We start from the raw sequence: 14,286 nt of genomic DNA on the forward strand, positions 1-14,286 counted from the left end.
ACATCTTTGTTAGCCTTGTAAGAGTTCCCTGCTGGCTTTGCAATTAATTAGGAGAAAAGTAATAGCCTGTCTTTTTCTGCTGAATCCATTTTTATAAAGTTTAAATCTTTTAACTTCCACATCACCAGGTATCCACCACTCAAATCAATTAGTTTTGCTCCTTCATCCTTTAATAATCTCCTCTGATAGTTAAACCAAATTAACCATGCCGTTTTATTCTTAAGAGTTACAATAATTACAGATCTTCTCTTATATTTGAGCTTCTCTCCCCCAGTTCTTCTTCACTAACCTTGCGTATAGCCTCTTTCGGCCTAATTACTGACTATTTATCTGTTATACCCATATCTGTTGGTATCATTTCAACTATTGCAATGTTTTCCACGTAATAGGTAAGTTATTCAAGTAGTTGCTTCAGCAAATATTAAGTAACATCTTTTAATATTTTTGATTCTTCCATTTTTCTCATGTCTTGGCTGCATATCATCACATAAAAGCAATGACATGTAATTACATAAAAATTCCAACTGTTCTTTGTTCCTTTGTATGCTTACAGAAGATCTGATTGGGAGGTTTCCATTGACCAGCACCCTTTGGATGAACGAGTAACAGATTTTTGTTACGCTTTTATGATAAAGCACTTTGCAGTTTCACTACCAAATGACATTCAAATTTGAAGATTGCTCTCTCCATTCTTGATTTTCCTGGAAGAGGAAAACATCTGTGTTGCGTAGTGTATCGCCTTCTCGACTTAAGCAATAATCAATCCCATCCCAATCTTTTAAATTCAATAGAAATCCAGAACGCAGCTGATTCTAATATCCCAGTTTAAGCATGATACAAAGCTGCAATGTACTACATTGATGGTCAAAATATTCCTATGAATACAGTGAGGAATACACATAAAAAAAGTAAATCTGGAAGGCAAAGGGGCCATAAAATATTCTTGGCAGATATGGTAAACAGAATCCAAAGAGATTCTACAAGTGTATTAAAATCTTTTTTGAAGAGGTGACCAGAGGACTGATGTGGGCATGGCAAGTTAAACTGGTCAGAAAAGTGAGATCACATGGAATCTTGGCTGAGTGAGATACTCAAATGCAAAATTGTTTTTTGTGGTAGGTATAGGAGGGTGGTAGCAGAAAGTTGTTTTTCAGATTGGACGCCTGTGACCAGAGGTGTGCGATATAGAGATTTGTGCTGTTATGTCACATATTTCACATATATTTAAGAAGCCCCTAGAACACTGCACATTTAATATAATTTCTATGCTGTAGGTCATCAATCAACAGCCTATAATTTTTTATGCCATTTTATCTTTGACGTGTTATCTTGCTGCAGAGATGATGCAAGTGCAGTCTGTTCCCTTGTTTAGTTTCCTCATGTAATACCTAAGTTTGTTTTCCCACCCCAAATGCATTACCTTGCACCTCCCCGGAATGGATTCCATTTGCCACTTTTCTGCGTATGTGACCAGTTCGTTTGTGTCTTTCCGCAGCTTAGGCCATTTTTCCATGCTACATTTTCACTTTTAGTGTAATTGGCAAACTACTTAATTGTGGCCCCTCATTTAAATACAAATCAATTATTTTGTGGTGAAATAAGCTAAATGCAAGGCAACTGACGCCAAAGATCAACTACTTGAAATTTGGTAGCATGGGCCTGGCAGTGGACGTTAACAAGGTTCTCCCAGTTTACAAGTATCTAGGAAATGACAAAGTAGACAATTCTTTCTTCACAGAATTGCATCCCAGAGTTTTGGGGGGGAAAGGCCTGACTTTAGAGATAATGGACGGGGTTTGGCTGTCATTTTATAAAATTATATGGATTTTGGAATTGTTCCTGTAGATTGGAGGGTAACAAATATGACCCCATTGGTTAGAAAGATGTAAGAGCAAAAGAATGGACTGAGAAAAGGTCCCAACCCGAAATGTCACCTATCTATCACTCCACAGATGCTGCCTGACCCACTGAGCTATTTGAGCATTTTGTGCTTTGCTCAAGATTCCTGCATATGCCATCCCTTGTGACTCTGGGATGATTGAGCTTATATCAGCCTTAGGTCAGTGGAACATTTTCAGTAAGTTGCTGGGCAGGGGATTGATCCACAAGGTTAGAGTTTAATATGGTGACATTGTTTGCAAATCAGTTATGGAGCAGAACCTAGGAATGGTAGGCGTATTGCAGGAATCTGTGCTTGGCACCATATTTTTCAAATCTATATCAATAATTTAGTTAAGGGAGCCCAATATCATATATTTAATTTTGCTGATGATACAAAGTCAGGTAGAATTGTAAGCATAGAGCAAGTTGTAAATCATACTCGAGGAAATATGAACAAGAACTTGGCATATAATGTGGGGAAAATGAGAAGTTATCTATTTTGGTGCATATAACAAAAAGTGGAGTGTTTATTAAGCAATGAGAGACCAAGTAATGTTGATGTTCAAAGGTTCTTTGGTGTACTATTGGGGCAGCATGCAGGTGCAGAAGAAGCTAAGAGGGCAATTTAGACATTAACCTTCGTCTTGAGAGGAGTTGAACACATGAACAAGGAAATGCCTTGGTAAGACCACATCAGAGGTATTGTGTGCGGTTTTGATCTCTTTGCTGAAGGGAGGATATATTTACCATAGAGAGAATGCAGCACAGATTCACTGGCCTGGTGCCAGGGATGTAGTTTGCCTATTGAATTGAATTGAATTGAATTTCTTTATTGTCATTCAGACCTTACGGTCTGAACGAAATTTCGTGCCTGCAGTCATACATACAATCATACAATAATAAACAACACTAAACACAAATTAACATCCACCACAGTGTATCCTCCAAGCACCTCCTCACTGTGGTGGAGGCAAAAATCTTAGGGCTGCAGTCTCTTCCCTCCTCTTCTCCCTCTGCGCTGAGGCGCTTCCCCACCGGGCGATGGCACAAACAGTCCCGCGGCTCACCGAACCCCGCAAACGAGCCGGGGTGGTCGAAGCTGCCGCCCTCCAGTCCAGCGGAAGCAGCCGCTGGCCCGCGGACTCAGGTCATAGCCGCCAGAACGCCGTCCCAGCCACCGGAGCACCGTTCCAGCCCCAAGCCGGATCGCCCTCACGTGAGTGCCGTTCCTCCCTCGAGCTGGGCCGCTCCAACGGGAGTGCCGTTCCTCCCTCGAGCTGGGCTGCTCCGACGGGAGTTCCGTTCCTCCCTTGAGCTGGGCCGCTCCGACGGGAGCACCATTCCACCTTGGGCTGGGCCGCTCCGACGGGAGCGCCATTCCACCCTCGAGCTGGGCCGCTCTGACGGGAGCGCCATTCCACCCTCGGGATGGGCCGCTCCGACGGGAGCGTCACAGCCCCTCACGGGAGCGCCGTTCCAGCCCCGAGCTGGGCCGCCCTCACGGGAGCGAGCCCAGGGTGAGTCCTGACTGGCTCTGCCTCCGGAGTCTCGAGGTCGCCAGCTCCGCCATTAGGCCTCAGCGCATTCCCCCGAAGGGCAAGACAGCAAGCCCCATTTCAACCCCCCACCCCCCACATAAACGCAACCTAAAAACCAAAAACTTAACTAGACAAAACGAAAAAAAACAGCACAAAAAAGTAAAGACAAACGGACTGCAGGCGAGCCGCAGCTGTTCACCAGCGCCGCGACTGAGAAGTAATGGAGTATTCTGCAGCAGTATTCTTTGGAGTTCTAAAAAACTGGATGAAATCTCATCAAACATACAAAATTCCAAAAGGGCCTGACAAGCAAAATGCAGTGGGGATATTTCTCGTGACTGTGAAGTTTTGGACTGGGAGCAAGGTTTCAGAATAAGAAGTTGACTGCGTTGTATTGGATGAAGTTTCATTTCTTCACTCGGGGGAGTGATGTTCCTGTGGATTCTCAACACCAAAAAGCTGTTGTTGCACAGCCATTTTATTCATTTAAAACAGATTTGAATAGATTTCTGGGTGTTAGTAAATCAAACTATGGATATTGAGCAGTGATGTGGTGCTAAAAAAGGACGTCAGTCTTAATGAAAAGTAGAGCCAGTGTGAAGGATCAGAAAGGCCAATCGCTGTTATTTCTTATTTAATTTGATCTTGCATCCTGGGTGTAAAAGGAAATTATAATCATAATCGTAATTTATTAGCCAAGTATGTTTTGCAACATACAAGAAATTTGATTTGCCATACAGTCATAACAAAAATGCAACAAGACACACAACTACATAAAATGTAACATAAACATCCACCACAGAGGCTCCTCCACATTCCTCACTGTGATGGAAGGCAATAAAGTCTTATCTTTTTGTCTCCCGCGGTCGGGGGAGTCGAACCATCCGCAGTCGGGGCGATCGAAGCTCCCGCGTCGGGGCGAACGAAGTTCCTGCGGCTTGGAGCTCCCGAAGTCGATCCTTAACCTAGGGACCGCGAGCTCCACGATGTTAAAGTCCGCAGGCTCCCGCGGTTGAGCTCCTGAAGTCAATCCCTGACAAAGGGATCGCAAACTTCACAATGTTAAGTCCTGCAGGCTCCCGCGGTTGGAGATCACAAAGTCGGTCCCCAGCATGAGGCCGCCAGCTCCTCGATGTTAGGCCGCAGTGCGGACGGAGATACGACATGAAAAAAGTTGCATCTCCATCGAGGAAAGAGATGAAAAAAGTTTCCCCACATAATGCAAAACTAAAAGTACACTAAAACATACATTTTACAACAAACTAAAAGAAAGAAAAAGACGAGACAGACCGTTGGCGAGGCAGCCATCGACGGCGCCATGAAAATGCTTTTGTGTTAGTGACAATGATTTGGGATGTTCTAAGGTATTTTTGAACTTTAGACGCCTAACATGTTTTGCTACGTCTTAAAAGTCCAGATTAACTAATTTTATGTTTTTTCAGTGAATTTAAACAAAGACCTGATTGGTACAGTCTCAGCATTGCTATGATGTACCTTGCTGTGCAAAATCTAAACCGCAGATGGCAATGTTTACCCTCCAATCTGCCATTTGGAACAAGCTGTCAGCAGCTGGGTTTGAAAACCCACTATGAAGGAGTTCCGCCTGTGCGTGCCAACTTGTGTCCTGTGCTGGCAAATGGCATGTGTGTAGGCATCAGGGAATGGGACATTAAGCTGTTGCCATTTTGTGAAATTATTGCAGGATGATTGCTAAATTCATGGAATAAACTGCAGTTCCTACATAAAGTGGCACTTTTGGAAAGGGTTTAAAGCAAATCATCTTCTAGTATACAGTTCCAAAATTGTACAAAACATAGGCCTAGATTATGTGGTGAGCAACAAATGATCACTACTGAACCTGCATCTACACCGATGCATTAACTATTCTGTGGGCTTTAATGCTCATTTGTGACAGTTAGATTCGTTTTTTGATTTTAGTTTTAGTTTTAGAATTACAGCATGAAAACAGGTCCTTCGTCTAGGTATGTTGCAAAGCCTACCTGAAGCGTCGCTGAAAATCTGCCGCTGCGGTGTGCGCGATTTTGGCGCCGTTTAGAGGGGGGCGGGTTTAAAACGCGATTTTCTCTAGGCTGTTCAAATCGAAGATGTTCAGCCTAGTTAATTATTAACGGAAAATCGCTGAAAGACCCCGTCGCAAAAGCTATTATTAGTTTTAAAGGCCTCGTAAAATAGTTATAGTAGTTTAAAAATCAATCTCTAAACCCGCGAACACCAGCAACCGCAGGGTCTCATAAAGCAAATATCTGAAGGTATGCTGTATATTTTTACATTAAAAAGGGCTTCTAAAGATCCCTTTATACAAAGTTTAATATTGCGAGTAGCTCATTTTGGGCCCATTATATCCCGCAGTATTTTTCTGGGCATTTGGGGCACAAATCTACCGCAATGTGAACGTTCTAAACCAGCGCGTTCCACAGGGACCCACTGGAAAGCTGATTTAAAATGGACTTTAATTTACAGCAATTGAACACTAAATTCCTTCCATTTTGTCTATAAATTAATGTAAATGAGATTTTAAAATCATGTTTTATTGTGAATTATTTGTGAATATTATTTGGACATTTAGGCTATTTAAAAATGTTAATCATTTATTAAGAAATGGATAGATGTTTAGATCTAGTAATTGAAGTCTGAAATTAGCTACAATTAGGTAACTAACTAATTATATGCTTTAATTTCAGGTCATCCAAGTAAGATAATTTTATATTTGTTTCAGAATGCTTCAATCTATGATAACTGAAAATTTCATTCAGTTCTCTTAATTTTTAAGAAAGTTATGGGCTTTTGACTGTTCACGATCACAGCTTTTTTGTTATGTCCATAGAAAATCAATAGGGAACAAGATGCTCATTTCCCAGTATGAAAATGGCCATCTTTTTAAATACTTGAGATATGAAAGTGAATTAGGTGTCAAATTAAACTTATTTTTATGCTTTATCTGATGGGTTAAATTGCAGACTTGATTTTTTTAATCTTAAAATTTTGTAACATTGCTACTTCGTCCCCCTGAGTCCGCACCAACCAATGATCCATACACTAGTTTTACCCTACACACTAGGGACAATTTACAGAATCCAATTAACCTACAAACCTACACGTCTTTGGAATGTGTGAGGAAATGTTACAGGGCGAACGTACAAACTCCATACAGACAAAACCCATAATCAGGATCGAATCTGGCTCTCTGCTGCTGTCAGACAGCAACTCTCCTGCAGGGATTAGAGCCCATGTGGGAATGTAAAGTAACTTTTCTCTTCTCGACCACTTGGACTGAAAAGTGTTTGTAAGTCAAGAAATACAAGTACATTGACTTGAATTTATAATTGTGTGAAGAATGGTATAGAGATGAGAAAAAAAGGAAACGCAGAGTGAAAAGGAAGTCATTTTTCAAATTTCCAACTAAATCTAATTGGAAAGATTGAGACCATATCCTTGGGTCAATGGATTATTTAGCAGTAAATCAGTGAAAAAGTGCCATTAAAGATTTACTCTTCAATGGATGACCCCAAACCATTTCTGACCTTTTTATTGTTGATGTCTCATGGGGGATTTCTCATTTCTATGCTCTCATGAGCATGAGCTTGCTGGAGAAATTAGGTCCTGTAAAACATGAAAGAGAATGCAAAAGCTAAGACAGTTCCTCAGTGCCCAATTCTCACTGAATCCAATCTTTTGGAGAGAAAAAACCATATGCCATACCTCCCAATATCGAGGAATTAGGAAATATATGCATTGCACAAGGCAATTTGACTGTAACACGTTTTTGATCAGGAGCGTGAGAACCACTAAAAAGTTACTTTGGAAATTGACAAAACAGAAAAAATGTGCAGGGACAAATAACTTGTTTCCACGTAGCCTCTCTGTAGGACACTATCGTCTCCGAGATATGATAGTGGGATTTGAGAGACTTTTAGATAGGCATATGGATATGTAGGGACTAGAAGAATATAGATTATGTGCAGGCAGATGAGTCTTGTCTTGATTTCATGGTATTTACATCACAGATCTTGGACCAAAGGGCCTGGTCTTGTGCTGTAGTGTTCTACATTCAAAGGACATAGCTATCTACTTTAGCTGTAGATGGCAATTGAAATTGGTAAATGATCACTTCTGTAGACACTTGTGCAACAATACTCTATTAAACAGAGTGTCATATAGATTTTTGTATTTTTAGTAACAAAAATAAACTTGTTGCTCTTGAAAGGACCTTTATTTTTGGAAATATTCCAGGAAAAATAACTAAGTTCAAGTCTGAAAACCTCTTTCCTCTGGACACAATTGGCTTTATAACGATTTTTTAATGACATTTTTCAAGGATTGCAAATATATTGTAGTAGAGCTACCTACACTTAGTAACATTGAAAAGTAGAATATTTAATGCAACATTCCCTGTTGGGAAAGCATATAGATAATAATTTAAAGCGAATTGGTTATTGAATCAACTGCGAATGATCTATTCTTTGCTTTTCAAAACAACAAGTGACTGGCATTTCCAATGCCACAGCTGCTTATCAGTATGGTGCAAAAACGGAACCTGGGGGTGGGGATAGGAAATGTTTGTCAGTTTTGCAGATGAGGACTTTTTTCTTGCATTAGCGATGTAGTATTAGAATTGGTGGCAATCCAAATTGACAGGAGTTTGCAGCAAAATTATGACCCGGATACAAGCTGTAACCCCAATCATAGGATAGATCGAGAAGTTAACAGATTAGTTTTGCAGATTCTTTGTAAAGAAATATATTAGAGAAGAAATGGACATTAACATCTTGGATGACCTGTCCTGGCCACAGCACAGATTTACTCAGCAAGAAAGCCTCTACTTCCTTAGATGTGTAAGGAGATATCACTAAATAATCTGAGAAATGTCTGCAGATGTACTATAGAAATTATCCTGACTAGTTGTACCATCCCTGGCATGACATTTCCAATGCACAGTCACACAACAGGCTACAGAAAGTAGTGGATACAGCCAGATCCATCACAACCATAGCCTTCCCACCAGAAAAAGCATCTACATGAGGCATTGTCTCAAGTAGCAGCATCTTATCATTATGGATATCTGTGCCATGCCCTCTTTCTCTTTGTTACAGTCAGGCAGGAAGTTCAGAAATCTGAAGTCCCACACCACCAGGTTCAGGAACAGCAACTTTCCTACATCTATCAGCTTCTTGAACCAACCTGCACAACCTAAACCTACCTCAGCAGCAGAACATAACCGACCACCTCTTACACTACCATGAGAGATTTTTAAATCAAATTGTTGCTCTAATATCATGTTTTCCCAACCCTCACCCTTTCCATCACCACCACTACCCAATATCGGCTCCAAGAAAGAGCTACCAAACACATCTTATACGAACATGCAATTGTTTTATAAATTGTGTTGCTGCACTAATGTCTTGTTTTTCCAACTCCCTCCCCTTCCACCATCACCACCTCCCAATATCTGTTCCAAGAAAGAGCATGCCATCTTCAGTGTCCTGAGCATCGTTTTGCCTTCATGGTAATTAAAAATAGATTACCAGATAGTTCAGTCATTTGGTGTGTATATGTAGATTACCGTGTTTGCTCCATGTAACATTTCACAGGGTGTCATTAGCAGATACTCCCTTTGTCCTTTCCCTTCCTCATCTTCTCTGCAAATTCTTTCTTTCTCAGCTCTGACAATAGGGTCTTCAACCTGGTACCTTCCTTTCTTTCTTTCCATAGACCTGCTGTTTCCAACATTCAATGTCTTAATTTCTTAAAACATGGACAGAGTTGAAATTACTTGAGATGTTTAATACCTACAGGAGTCCATGGCAACTAAAATATTGGTGCATCCTTTTCCTCCAGAGATGCTGTCTGACCCGCTGAGTTACTCCAGCACTTTGTGGCTATCTTGGATATAAACTAGCATTTCAGTTCTTTGTTTCTACATTTTAGCACTGCTGGAATTTGATCTGAACATAATAATTTTGCCTCATTAATGGTAGTAGCTTGATGAGCCAGAGATTGACTGTTTTATCGCACCTGCTTGGGCGGCATGGTGGCGTAGTGGTAGAGTTGCTGCCTTACAGCGCCAGTGACCTGTGTTCGATACTGACTACGGGCGCAGTCTGTATGGAGTTTGTATGTTCTCCCTGTGACCATGTGGGTTTCTTCCCACATTTCTGAGAAGTACATGTTGGTAGGTTAATTGGCTTTGGTAAAAATTGTAAATTGTTCCTGGTGTGTAAGATGGTACTGGTGTAAGGGGATCGCTGATTGGCATGGACTCGGTGGGCCAAAGGTCCTGTTTCATTTGTATCTCTAAACTAAATGAAACTTTTATGAACCAGTATGATTCGGATGAAGGGTCTAACCGACTGCATTGACCACCACTTTCTCTCCACAGATGCTGTTTAACCGGTTGAGTTCTTCCAACAGTGTAATTTTTGCTCACTACAAACACTTTCCTTCCACAGATGCACATTATAATTTATTATGCCAAACAGAATAGTGTGTGTTTCAGGTGTGAATACAATACTTGATCTCCACAAGGAATGTTGAGCTGTCAGTTCAACAGTTAGTTTAGTTTATTATTGTCAGGCGTACCAAGATACAGTGAAAAGCTATTTTGTTGCCTGCCATCCAGTCAACGACAAGACTATACATGATTCCAATCAAGCCGTCCACAGTGTACCGATACAAGGGGATATACCTGATAAAGGATATATCATTTTGTGCAAGATAAAGTCTGATTAAAGATAGTTCTGAGGTCTCCAATGAGGTACATGGGAGGACAGGACCGCACTCCAGCTAGTGAGAGGGCGGTTCAGTTGCCTGGTAACGGCTGGTAAAAAACTGTCCCTGAATCTGGAGGCATACATTTTTAAACTATTGTATCTCTTGCCTGATGGGCAAGGGGAGAGAGGGAGTGTCTGGGGTCAGATTGGTCCTTGATTATGCTGGTGGCCCTGTCAAGACAGCGTGAAGTGTAAATGGAGTCAATGGAAAGGAGGTTGGTTTGCCTGATGGTCTGGGCTATGTCTACAACAATCTGTAATTTTGTGCGATTTTGAATGAAGCTGTTCCCAAACTATGTTGCGAAGCATCCCGATAAAATGCTTTCTGTGGTGCATTTTGACGGTTGTTGGAGGCATGCCAATCTTCCTAAGCCTTCTAAGGAAGTTGAGGTATTGGTGTGCTCTCTTGGCCATTGCTTTAATGTGGCTGGTCCAGGACAAATTGCTGGTGATATTTATTCCTAAGAACTTGAAGCCTTTGACCATTTCCACTTCAGAACCATCAATGTATACCGGGGGGGTGTGTACTGCTTCGCTTCCTGAAATCAATCATAATCTCCTTTGTCTTGCTGACTTTGAGGGAGAGGTTGTTGTTTGGCACCAAGTTACAAGGTTCTCAATCGCCTTCCTGTATTCTGTCTCATCTTTATTTGATATCCGGCCCACATCGTTGGTGTCATCTGCAAACTTGTAAATCAGTTAGATTGATATTTGGCTTCACAGTCATGAGTGTATAAGGAGTATACTAGGGGGCTGAGAACACATCCTGGTAGGGTGCCAGTGTTGAGGATTATCACATAGAGGATGATTTGTCACCTATGACTGCTTGTTGGTCAGGAAGTCAAGGATCTAGTTGCAGAGGGGATTGCTGACTCTCAAGTTCCATGAGTTTGCAGATGAGCTTGTTTGGGATAATAGTATTGAAAGCAGAGCTGTAGTCTATCATCTATGAATGGAAAATTATCCTTCCAAGAAAATTGCATTTGGTATCATTTTTTGAGAATGAGTCATTATTCTTTTGCATGCATCCTCTTATCACCAATTGCAGACTGGTATGGCAGCTGGAGGAGTATTGATTTAATCAGCTGAGGCAGAGTGATAAGGGCCTGTCCCACTTGGCGGTCTTTCGCGCGCCATTTACGCGACCTGCTAGGGTGTGGGTAGCGCGGGGATGGGCGCATGGAGTGGTGTGGAGGAGAGTATGGAGTGGCGTGGAGGAATGTGGACTTCGTCCTGCACGAAATTCTCACGCACCACCGGCCTGTCGCGTAACTGTCAGCCGTAAAATCTGATTGTAAACTAGGAAACAAATGTTGGCTTTGATGTTTTCTCTGAAGCCTTTATCTGACAGCTGATGTAATGTACTTTTTAAATGAAATAGACCTGCAATCACTACAATTATTAACTGAATCTGCATGTATTAACTCACCAGTATATTGATTTAAATGATAAGCATTAAGGTATGGGAAATATGCAAACTATCAATCATTGCAACATCTGCCTTGTAAGTAAGAGGTGCTTTCGCAGCAATCTTGCTCTGAAAAATACTGCCATAATTATTCCTATTTGGTGATTACTGTAGTTTTACTGGTTACCTAATTCTCATTGAATGAAATCTTATTGAAAAAGAACAAGTATTCATAGGCCATATTTCCTAACACTATTAGCCACTGAAGTATTTTTGAAAAATAATCATTGATATAATGTAGGAAATGGCAATTAAATGATACACAGAGTAGACCCCAGTAATGGCCAGGTAATTTGTTTTTAGATACTTTTGAAATCGTTACATGGAATATTTTTTCATTTAAGAGAGCAAGGCAGAACTTTGGTTTAATATCTCACCTGAGAATAGTATGGTGTTACGCTTAATACATGGTTGCTACGCTTAAATGTTTTAGCTAAAATCTATAGAGCAGGGCATGAACACACCACCTTCTTTCTCTGAAGTGAGCAAGCAGAAGCTGAACCACAGCTCATATACAACAGTTTATTACTTTTTTCAAGATACTAGGGGGTGAATCTTAACCACATGTGTTGAATCTGTTTGTACAGGTAAAGAGTCCCTCTACAGCATTCTGATTAAGAACATTATTGCAGTCGAGAAACTTGAAGAAAGGTGCTTTAACAGAAAAAATGTAAGTGACAATTACATTCTAAATTAACTTGTGGAAGTACATCTGATTAAACAATGTTTTGGTTTTCTTAAATATATATATATACATAGACAAAATGCTGGAAACATCTCAGCAGGATGTGCAAGTCCTCAATTTTCTGTCAGCTATTCAGCAATGGGCGGTTGACTGCCGAGTTGCTGAACTTCACGTGGAGAGTTCAGAGTAGGAACACGGCTTTAGGCAAACTGCACCGTTCTTGTGTTGTGGATTCAACAAACAATGCCGAGCTAGCACATCTAGTCTTTGGCTTTTGGAATGAATGGGTGGGACTGCTTGCATTAGCTCTTCATTATTAGAAATATGTTTAGGAATGTATGTTAAAGTATATTGGAGTGTTCAACCTTTTCTGAGTTTTTCAAACCTTTTTGAGTGGGTGGAACCGGCTTTATGTTTGAATGTAGAAACGTAGAAAATTGGTGCAGGAGAAGGCCATTCGGCCCTTCGAGCCAGCACCGCCATACAATATGATCATGGCTGATCATCCAAAATCAGTATCACGTTCCTGCTTTTTTCCCCATCTCCCTTGAATCCTTTAGCCCCAAGAGCTAAATCTAACTCTCTCTTGAAAACATCCAGTGAATTGGCCTCCACTGCCTTCTGTGGCAGAGAATTCCACAGATTCACAACTCTCTGGGTGAAAAGATTTTTCCTGATCTCAGTCCTAAAATACCTACCCCTTATTCTTAAACGGTGACCCCTGGTTCTGGACTCCCCCAACGTGGGGGACATTTTTCCTGCATCTAGCCTGTGCAATCGCTTAATGTCTGGAACAGTGCATCTTGTCTATATGTGGAATGGAGTATGGTCGTGGGATTTGGGCTTTTTTGTTAGGAATTACAGACAATGAAATGGACAGCATTAGTTCCCAGTTCTGTTTGCTTAATATACAGTGCATTGAGAAAGTATTCAGACCCCTTCACTTTTTCCACATTTTGTTACATTACAGCCTTATTCTAAAATTGATTACATTCATTTTTTTTTATCATCAATCTACGCACAATACCTCATAATATAAAAGCGAAAACAGGTGTTTAGTAATTTTTGCAAAATAATTAAAAATAAATAACTGAAATATCACATTTACGTAAGTATTCAGACCCTTTGCTGTGACTCTCAAAATTGAGCTTCGGTGCATCCTGTTTCCATTGATTATCCTTGAGATGTTTCTCCAACTTGATTGGAGTCCACAAGTAGTAAATTAAATTGATTGTACATGATTTGGAAAGGCACACACCTGTCTATATAAGGTCCCACAGTTGACAGTGCATGTCAGAGCAAAAGACAAGCTATTAAGACAAAGGAATTGTCTGTAGACCTCCGAGACATGATTGTGTTGAGACACAGATCTAGGGAAGGGTATAAAACACTTTCTGCAGCATTGCAGGTCCCGAAGAGCACAGTGGCCTCCGTCATTCTTAAATAGAACTTTGTAATCACCAGGACTCTTCATAGAGCTGGCCGCCTGGCCAAAATGAGCAATCGGGGGAGAAGGACCTTGGTCAGGGAGGTGACCAAGAACCCGATGGTCACTCTGACAGAGCTCCAGAGTTCCTTTGTGGAAATGGGAGAAACTTCCAGAAGGACAACTATATCTGCAGCACTCCACCAATCAGGCCTTTATTGTAGAGTGGCCAGACAGAAGCCACTCCTCAGTTAATGGCACAGGACAGCCCGCTTGGAGTTTGCCAAAAGGCACCTAAACAAGATTCCCTGGCCTGATGAAACCAAGATTGAACTCTTTGGCCTGAATGCCAAGTGTCACGTCTGGAGGAAACCAGGCACCGCTCAACACCTGGCCAATACCATACCTACGGTGAAGCATGGTGGTGGCAGCATCATGCTGTGGGAATGTTTTTCAGCGGCAGGAACTGGGAGACTAGTCAGGATCGAGGGAAAGATGAA

The 14,286-nt window shown here is 41.2% G+C and overlaps 1 protein-coding gene across 2 annotated transcripts in view; it reads left to right on the plus strand.

Annotated features, from left to right (window-relative positions):
* The window catches only part of rasa2 (RAS p21 protein activator 2), a 169,446-nt gene that overhangs the window by 142,865 nt on the left and 12,295 nt on the right, over positions 1-14,286 (plus strand). For both annotated transcript variants that reach the window (XM_033031950.1, XM_033031949.1), the window contains exon 20: positions 12,263-12,345. In XM_033031950.1, the coding sequence (XP_032887841.1) occupies positions 12,263-12,345 (83 nt within the window). The remainder of the gene's footprint in view (positions 1-12,262; positions 12,346-14,286) is intronic.

Source organism: Amblyraja radiata, chromosome 13, assembly GCF_010909765.2.
Source record: "Amblyraja radiata isolate CabotCenter1 chromosome 13, sAmbRad1.1.pri, whole genome shotgun sequence".
Taxonomy (NCBI): domain Eukaryota; kingdom Metazoa; phylum Chordata; class Chondrichthyes; order Rajiformes; family Rajidae; genus Amblyraja; species Amblyraja radiata.